We start from the raw sequence: 9,902 nt of genomic DNA on the forward strand, positions 1-9,902 counted from the left end.
TCTGAGGGGCTGAGTGAGGGCCACCTGAGGACAGGGCTGAGGGGCCAAAGCTGCACAGTAGAGAAAGGGGGTCAGTGTGTCAGTGAGAGGTCAGTGTGTGGGTGAGGGGGGTTCTGACTGCAGAAAAGGACTGAGTAGATTCTCCCCCTCAGTAGTCTGAATCCAGAAGGACTGAGTGGGGTGTCTTTGGGCCGAGTGGGGTGTCTTTGGGCCGAGTGGGGTGTCTTTGGGCCGAGTGGGGTGTCTTTGGCCTGAGTGTGGTGTCCTTGGCCACGTGTGGTCTCCTTGGGCCAAGTGGGGTGTCTTTGGGGCCACCTTGGGCTGAGGGAGGTCGCCGTGGGGTCTCCCTGGGCCGAGTGGGGTCTGAACTTATAGTCGGTGTTCTGTAAGAGGAAGTGGAATCTAAACCAAGAGCAGAGTAGAAGTAACTCACGGTCAGGGGGGATCTTGGCTTGGAGAAGCCATGTGGGGTCTTCATTGGTGACAGGGTCTCTGTAACCGCACAGTAAGGTCAGAGGGCAAAGTAACAGTGAATTAGAGCCGGGGGCTCATACTGAAGGTGGAGGAACCTGTTTTTAGGTTCACTTTATAGGTTTAGAACTGTCAGGGCGGATCCGGGCGAGTGACATGTTTCAGGAGAGTTGAGTTTGAATGTTCTCAGCCATAAAGACCAGACAGAGGAGTGCAGGTGACCTGCTTGTTCCTATGCGGAGCGGGTTGTAGAGGACGTCATTGCGTCTGGCTTGAAAGATGTGAGATGTGCAGCCTGTCCTCCCGACAATGACCTAGTGCTCCGAGAAGGGATGCCTTCTGCCTCCAGGAACTGAATCCATCCATCTGTTGGAACGTTTCTTCTCTCGCATTGTCCAAGACAAGCATCCCAGATGTGGCTGCAGCAGAGGCTTAAGGGATTCCCGGGACTGCTGTCCAGCAGCTGGGCTCGGAGAGTCCTGGTGGTCTTGGGGTTCCTTTTCATCATCTACTGGTATATCTCCTCTGGACCAGCATATAGATCCTTGTGGTTCTCGGCTCAGCCTCGAGGTGCTCCCGGAGCTTGCCTACAAGCCCAGACTAAGCAATGGAAGGCGCTTTCTGAGAAGGGGGACATAGTGATGGTTTCCTATCCTGGCGAAGACTCAAAACTGCAAGGCCCAGCTACGGTTGGCAACGGACTTTTTCTCGTTGACGTTCAGAAAAATAACCTGTGGGTGTCATCTTCTTCTGTATCGCTTCACTTGTCGGACTATCCCCCGCTGACCTTCGTAAAGCATTCAGGTGTCTCAGCGGAAGTCCACGCCAGTGCCGTCTTCCTCAAGGAGGGTTTGATACGGACGGTTCGCTGTTTGCAGATCGAGGCGGCGGACTCCGCCAGAGACTGCGTTTCCGTCCGGGAGGACTTCTTTGCCCACAGAAGCCGCCCTCACGTGTACCTTCAGAGGATCCACGTCGCCAATCCGAGCGACAGAGTCGTGGCGTTCGAAATCGCTACTCAGAAGCCGCTCGCTGGAGCAAAATTTTCCAGCAGCGTGGAGAAGGTCCAAGACCGACAGTTTCTTCTGTCCTCCGGACGCGTCTCGTTAGAAGATGGGAAAAGTATGCTGGTGGTGGTTGCCACCAAAAAGGTGGTCGGCAGGGTGCAAATCAGCCCGAAATCCGAGTTTGATGAGACGTTTTTGTCCGTTATTTACACTTCTGAGGCCATTGATTCTGGAAAACTGGAAGAGACTTTTAGCAAGTTACGGGAGGCCGCCAAGAAGGAGATGGTGGAAGTGATGCGGATGAGGGCGGAGGACCTGTTTAATGAGCATCAGCAGATATGGTCTGATTTGTTTGTTTCAGGTAATTAAGGAATTATGTCTTTATTTAGATTAAAGGGCTTCAATTATAAAAGTTCCATCTAACGCCCATAGATGGCGATGACGAGTATAAGAACTTCCGATACTCAACGGTATCATGTAGGGGTGCTAGTGCCATGCGAATAACATCTGCCAGATCGGGTGCAACGCTCAGGCTCCTGCAGACTCTTCCACCCAGGCCTTGTCTGTACCAACCTACAGACTTTGAGTTACAGAACAGGAAGAAGTGTCAATGAAGCTGCCATTGCCGCACTTGTACTTCATCGAGGACGATGGGTCTCTCTACCACGATGGCTGACAGGACTTGTAGAGGGGAATTGATCAAAACCGGAGCAGACAAAATCTGAAGCAGATTTGCACTGCAACCAATCAGCTTCTCTGTCTCATTTCCAAATCTTACCTGAGCAAACCAAAGAAAGATGCTGATTGGTTGCCATGGGCAACTGCTCCAGATTGTGTGTGTGTGTTCCAGCTTTGATAAATTTCCCCCTGTAGGCTCTCCATTCATGGTGGGGCTGTGCCATTCATTAAAAAAAAATATCAGTGGAGCCTATGGGTAAAAGAACCCCATGATTGAGGTAAGAGGGTGGTGGTGGGGTGTGTGACCATGTTACACACTGAATATGGGTGTAACATGAAATGTGATCAGAAAAGTGGAGTTATTCCTGAAACTAACAATTGCCATTAGCAAACCATTGTGTTTTTTTTTTTAAGTGCCCGTGTCTCTAGGGCCACACTGTAAATGTCTCAGTCCTGGAGGTGCCAATAGATTCAGTTACCTTACTTCATCCACAATTCAATTCCCACAATTTGTGTTTTATTATGTTGCTTTTAGTGTTGTGGGAAGGTGCTCAGGTAACACAAAACACTGACCCTTTTTATGGATCGTATTGTAGGTGTTTTTTCTTTGTCAGCAGCACGGCAGGCAGATGCCTGGATGGATCCGGTAGTCCTTTTTATTTGATAGAAATATGTCTGAGCTCTTGTCCTGTTTTGTGAAGAAAGGTCACACATGCTGGATTCAACCAGAACCCGCAGCAGCACGGTGAATGTTTCCACAAACACAGTAAATCTGCCTGGTGCGTATACTGACAACACTATCAGGCCTACACGCAAAGAGACCTTCAGCACCCCAAACTATTCCAGCCACAGCGAAGCAATTCCATGTTCAGAACACAATACAACATTGGTAGCTAACCTCCGGTCCTCCAGCTGTGGTGACACTACAAATCCCATGATGCATCTCTCTTCGGGAGTCATGTCTGTGAGAATCTTGCAATGCCTCATGGGGTTTGTAGTTCCACCAGAGCTGTAGGGCCGGAGGTTTGCTACCCCTGCAATACAACAATGATCGATGGCTGGGGAATTTATCCTCTGACATGTTTCACCCACAAATGGGCTTAAATAGAATTAAAGACAAACCCTTTTTTGTTTTTAGTTCTCTTTTGGGTCAAAGGAAGACATTTACTAACTCCCTCCTGTGACCCAAAGTCAGCATATGTATGAGAGCCACACTGCAGCCGGGAAAGATCCTGGCTGTATTGTCATGTATTTCAGCTAAACTAAATGAAGGTGTGTCGGTGTATTTGCATTGCTTTACCTAACAATGACTCTTGTTCTTCTTAGGAATTGAGATGATAAAGATCAAAGATGCTCACACTCCCACCAGTGACACCATCAACATCACTCTTTACTACATGCTGTCCTGCTCTCCAGCACCTCTTGTGGACCCTCTTATAAGCAACGAGGAGCGGGAAAAGATGGAGCTGACGCTTAATTATGCCGACCACTGTTTTAGCGGCCATGCCAGCATGCATGCCGAAAATCTCTGGCCAAGCAAGCTTGGGGGGATCACCCAGGTTCTCCAGCTCTGGGACCTATGGAAGCTGACCTTACAAAAGAGAGGCTGCAAAAGCCTCGTAGCGGCCGGTGCCCACGGACTCATGCAGGGGATGATACTTAGCTTCGGTGGCCTGCAGTTCACGGAAAACCACCTACAGTTCCAGTCTGACCCGCACGTCCTTCACAACAGCTACGCTCTCCGAGGAATACGCTACAACAAGGACCTTATCAATCTCGCTGTCCTGCTCGATCAGGACGAAAAGCCATACCTTCACGTGTCCGTGAAGTTCCAGGACAAGCTGGTGAAACTGTACGCCTGCGAGGCCGGGTGTTTGAACGAGCCGGTGGAGCTGACGTCGGAGATCAGAGGACATATTTTCCCCGTACTGGTGACTCAGCCGTTAACGCCATTGCTGTATATCTCCACGGAACTGACGCATCTGCAGGACTTGAGGCACACCTTGCACCTGAAGGAGATCTTGGCCCACGAAGAGCACATGGCCAAACAGTATCCAGGGCTGCCCTTCCTCTTCTGGTTCAGCGTGGCTTCTTTGATCACACTTTTCCACCTGTTCCTGTTTAAGCTGATCTACAATGAGTACTGTGGCCCCGGGGCCAAGCCCCTCTTCCGGAGTAAGGTATAAACACGCTGCTGCGTAGATCGGAGCTTGTTCTGTCTGCTGGCTTCTGCTTAGCTTGAGATACCCAATAGGTAGCTCAGAAAGCCTGCTTGGTGTTTGCTTGTGGTGGCGGGTTTCTCTTTTCGGTTTCCATCGATGAAAAGCCTTGAGAGTTGCAGAACTTCCTGCGTTTTCCTGAAAGACGTTCTTTTTCTAAGCTCTTCCAGTATGATCATTTGATATGCGCATAGTACGTTTTTGTAAAGAATCGGGGACAGGATTTTTCTGTTTATTTTTTTGGGGGAAACGAGATGTTACTTTGGTGTACAGAACCTATGCTAAGAAGTGTTTTTAGCCTAAGAGGCAACCGTTATTAGCTACAGGGTACCTCAAGGCCCAATCTACCGAGTAGCTGAAAGAGACGGCTCCTTTACACTGGTGGCAGAAAACTGTCTTTTGATGCTGAACGTTGGGTTCACATTGGGGCAGCCATAGGCCTGAATACAGCCATGGGTTACAAGTACCTTTTACTGACTTTTGGGTACTAAACTAAAATATTTGGACTCAAACTGAGAAAAGGTTGAGATTGCAGTTAGTGATTTGCTTTAGTGTGTAATCAAATGTTCTAATTTGCTGAGGAAAAACATTTCAACTGTGAGCATACGTGTTTATTCTTGTTCTCTTTAACAGCAGTGTCAACTTACACTATAGTCTACGTAACTATGACAAAGATCGTATAAGACAAAAGATTCTATAAGGCAAGGCAGTGATTCTATAATATGCAGTAAGAGCTGTTCATTCATGGCAGGTTTAGGCAAATCCCACGTACCAGATCACCAATTAAAGAATTATTCGTTTGTAGTAAGTGAAAACTCATCAAACTAGGCTCATTAAAGTGTATTTGTCAAGAGGGTGGCTACTTATATTGGCCAACCCTGAAAGTGGTGCTACATGTATAGTATCCTGTACAGGGACACGTCTGCCCCGGAATTGGCTCTACTTTTGAACTTGGTCTGTAGATCCTTCAAAGGTGGATGGGAGCCCAGTCTTGACAGGTAACAGGAACTGATAGGTTCTCCATATGTTTGTTCCCCTCCCAATTTAGCTGTTGCATCGCGTAGCTTTTTGAAAGTTTGCTAAACACAATCTGCACCATTTATCAAAGCAAAAGTACCATCTGTGTACTGGATAGCAACTCCCAAGCAGGTAATGGGTTTATAGTGAATCTATGATGAGGTGCAATGGCTGTGTGACAGTTCTGAGTTTGAAGATGCGTTCCCAGGCTGGGTAGCGGTGTCATTAGCAGCAAAGCCGAACACATTCAGCTTCTCTATCTTCGAGTTGGTGCTCAGCTGCCAGTCCAAAAAATGGTAGTGTTCACCTAAGGCTTTTTTCTCTGGTATTAACAAAGTGACAAACTCACTTTATTTTAAATGTTTTTTTTATCAACCCTTGCCGTGGGACTTCCCCTGCACTGCAAGGATTAAGTGCTCGTTTTGTATCTAGGTGCTAACATAACAAAGGTATACTCACCCGAAGCTCTGAGCCGGCCAGCTGTCACAGAGCTCCCTCCAGCCTGTCTCCCCCTGCCTGCAGCATTGCAATATTCCTCAGCGTCCTCACATCTATACACTGTGAAGGGAATTTATCAAAACTGAAGCAGACAAAATCTGCAGCAGCTGTGCATGGCAACCAATCCACTTCTCTCTTCAGTTCAGTTAAGCTTTGAAAATGAGAGAGAGAAGCTGATTGGTTGCCGTGCACAGCTGCTGCAGATTTTGTCTGCTCCAGTTTTGATAAATTCCCCCCAGTGTATATACACTGTGTATAGATGTTGATTTACTGGACCCTAGACCACTGCAGAGGAGGGGAAGAGAGGCTGGAAGGACCAGTCTAAGAAGAAGCCGGCTCGGAGCTTCAGGTGAGTACAGTAATACCTCGGTTCACGAAAGTTCTGCAAAATTTTGCTTCAGTTCGCGAACTCCACATCGGGTGAGGAACACGATCATCTTCCCCGCTCTGACACACGGTCGTGGCTTCCTCTAGCCGAGATCGCGGTCGCAGAAAGACCTGAGCACACTTGCTGTGAAGCTTTTTAGCACATACAGTACTGTACAGTATTATTCAATCCAGCATGATACATCGAACCTTATGGGGAAATTTTGATTCGGTTCGCGACCAGAATCGTGGAACAAATTACGTTCGTGAACCGAGGTACCACTGTATAACTTTTATTTTCTTTGAACCTAGACACAAACGAGCACTTAACCCTTGCAGTTGAGAGGTTGCTCCACTGCAAGGGTTAATAAAAACTTCCTGGAGTTCTTCTTTTAAGAATGTAACTGTCCGCAAGCAGGAATATGCACTATATGGTCAGTTTCCCAAATAATTCCTAATGGAGGTTCCCTGTAATAGAAGAGGTAGTATACTCGCTTCTTTGGTGGCCGGGGCTTTTACCTTCGTTCTGTTTGAGCAATGCTGTCTCCATCAGATTTGTAAGCATTTGATATGGTTGCCTGTGCTCCCCGCCATGCGTTGAGGTTCGATCCTCCGATCCCCTACGTCATTACGGGATTCGGCAGTCTGATGGAGGCTGCAGAGCCTCTGAATTTTCCGCTGATAGCTCTACTGAAGGAAAGGTATTTACACTTCTCTCATGTGGTCTGGCTGCAGTTCAGAACCTAACCCTGCTATGAAAAATGATTATAGTGGCATCCTGGCAGTAGAAACAATTTCTGTTGTTCTAACGCTCTGCTTTTCCCTGGAAACTTTCCGCAGTGTGTGTTTGCTGCTTCCCCCAATTTGCTTCCTTTTGTACAAGACATTTTCCATGGAAGGTTTTGATTTGCTTATTGAATTGCTTTTCTTCATGATATATGTATTCTGTCTATTTAAAGGGAACCGGTCACATTTAACTATACATGATCTGTGTCTGACACGTCAGCTGAAGACTTCTAGCTAATGTCTTGTCCACTGCCTGGCCTCATGCACGGTCTCCGAACAGAGAATGCACAACAACAGACCCCATATTTTTTTTACATTCATCTGCTGCTGTTAATACTATTTGCACTCTCTTGTTGGGAAGTGGTGTGCAAGGTCAGTAAGCCAACACGCAGCAACTGCCAGACTTCAGATGACCTCAGATGAAGTGTCATGTTCTGAAAAGAAGAGCTGGATATTAGCACAAATCTAGATTGTAAAACCAAGCAGGACACACAAAGGAAGCCCCGCGCCTCCATGGCTCAGGGAAGGAATTAGGTGCTTGCCACTGGGAGCATGTCCTTGGTCCAATATGAGCCCATACAAACAGAAGAAACGCTGGCTGCACACCGGATTCTGCTAGAATATTCTATTAAAGCTCGTACCACATCAATGGTGTGTCTCCCAAGGTCCGCCCCCCTCTGAAGCATTTCACCCAATCACAGGCTTAGTCGTAGAGATGTACCTCAAAGGAGGCGAACCTTGGGCAGGACACCATTGATGTGGTACAAACTCCAATAAAATATTCTAGCGGAATCCAGTGTGCGGCCGACTTTTCTTCTGTCTGTAAGGGTGAGAAGATAGGAGAAGTGCACAATCTAGGACAACATAGCTGAACTGGAAAGTGAACTGAATTGGAGAATTTTTCCAGTTCAGCTATGTTGTCCTAGATTGTTCACTTCCCCAAACTCATCACCCTTTTATTAATAAACCTGTAAGTGTTCAGATTCATGCATAAGCCATGTTGTGACTGGTTCTCTTTGGAGAAGTGACCTACTAATTGCTTTAAGCTTATCAACTGTTTAAAAAAAACCTTTCTAAGCTTTCCCTCATAGAACATGCACGCTCCCCATCTGCAATGCTGTCATAGAGATTCTGTGAGTTCCGCTACATAGGCAAAATTTGTGGGCACCTGACCATCACACCTAATAGGAATCATTTGTTGGACACCGCATTCCAAAACCATGGCCATTTATATGAAGTTGGCTCTCCCTTTGTGGCTACAACACCCTCCACTCCTCTGGGAAGGTTTTCCCAGAGGAGTGGAGGTTTTGGAGGGTGTTTGGGGGAATTTGTGCCCATTTGTGAGGTCAGGTAGTGATGTTAGATGAAAAGATTTGGCTCACGATCGTCGTTCCATTTCATCCCAAAGGTGCTCAGTAGGGTTGAGGCCGGAGCTCTGTGCAGGACATTCGAGTTCCTCCACACCAAACTCATTAAACCATGTTGGATGAGAAGACCGAGCATGCGATCTGGTTCCAATTCACCCCAAAGGTGTCCAGTAAGGTTGAGGTCGGGTCTCTGTACAGGACACTCGGGTTCCTCCCCACCAAGCTGGTCACACCATGTCTCTATGGAGCTGGCTTTGCACACAGGGGGCAGTCATGGGACAGAAAAGGGTCCTCACCAAACTGTTACCACAAGGCTGGAGGAGCACAATGGTCTACAATGTCTTTGTATGTTGTGGAATAAACTTTACCCTTCACTGGAAACTTCTAAACCATAATATGGAGGGCAGTCCGCATACTTTCGGCCATTTAGTGTAGATCATCTTGATGGCACGGCTTGCTATGGCTATTAGGTTCTCATTTTCAGAAAAACCATTTCCCTACATTACGTTTCTGCTTCCTGCAGCATGGAACACAATGGTGTATATATAGTACAAGTGACTTGAGTCTATGGGCCCTGGGGCAAATATAGAAATAAAAAATAAATAGACTTATAGGGCAATACTGTCACTGAAGGCCACCACTTGGCGAGCATGCGTGAGCTCAAAACCCCATGAGAATGCGTTCTTACAATGCGCTAGAGTGGGTTCTCAGAGGATTTTGAGCTCCCAGCTCTGGCGTGAGGCACAGTGACAGGTGGACCGTTTGTTTACAGACGGCTTTTTAAAGCTATTTGTGTTTGGGGGGGCAGAAAGCCGACCTTCCTTTACTATGGAAGGTCCACTTTAAGAACTATTTAAAGAAGCGGATACCCAAACGTGATCTAGTCCCACCTACAGAAATGTTATTTGTTTCATGAAATCAATAGAGCGTTAATCCAATTTTGATTTGATTTTAAGCGTAGCTATGCATAGTCCAGAATCGCACTCTTTTTAATCAGCTGCTGAATAACGAAATATCTTATTGGTTGAACAGGAAGATGACACTTTATGAGCGAAAAAAATAAAATAAAGTATCGGTCATATGCAAACCTCCCTATGCAACTGGAAGAGCGATGGACTGCCACTGGAAGCCGCCATCTCCGGTAGTTTGGGTGGAGACTGGAACGTTAAAGTGACAATTAGAACCAAAGTACCCGTCTTGAGCACGGAGCAGTGCCCTTGTGAGTCATTTTCTGTTATGTGTTTTCAAATTTGCGAATATATGAAAAATCAGCAACGGGTTTGTACACCAGAGGCGGCCATTTTGTGTCCAAAACCATCGTTTTGGAAGAAGATAGCCTCTAGTTGGACTAGGAAATTGGGGAATCCATCTTCTCATTTGACAAGAAGGACCTAGGGACGTCTTTGTTCTCCTGACATATACCTAAAGTAGATCTAATCCCTCTCTGGATGACTTTTAGTTTTGTTAAAGATTGATTGTTTTTTTTCCCCCTA

General features: G+C 46.8%; 1 protein-coding gene across 1 annotated transcript; it reads left to right on the forward strand.

The window, feature by feature from the left end:
* The first annotated feature begins 810 nt into the window (after positions 1–810).
* KIAA2013 (KIAA2013 ortholog) lies at positions 811–9,466 on the forward strand. The gene is made up of 3 exons (XM_018571284.1): positions 811–1,839; positions 3,483–4,336; positions 9,442–9,466. The coding sequence occupies exons 1-3, from the start codon at positions 885–887 to the stop codon at positions 9,457–9,459; spliced, it is 1,827 nt and encodes a 608-aa protein (XP_018426786.1). The 5' UTR covers positions 811–884; the 3' UTR covers positions 9,460–9,466.
* Positions 9,467–9,902: the final 436 nt, after the last annotated feature.

This window comes from Nanorana parkeri, unplaced genomic scaffold (genome assembly GCF_000935625.1).
Source record: "Nanorana parkeri isolate BGI_ZX_2015 unplaced genomic scaffold, ASM93562v1 scaffold1724, whole genome shotgun sequence".
NCBI classification, from domain to species: domain Eukaryota; kingdom Metazoa; phylum Chordata; class Amphibia; order Anura; family Dicroglossidae; genus Nanorana; species Nanorana parkeri.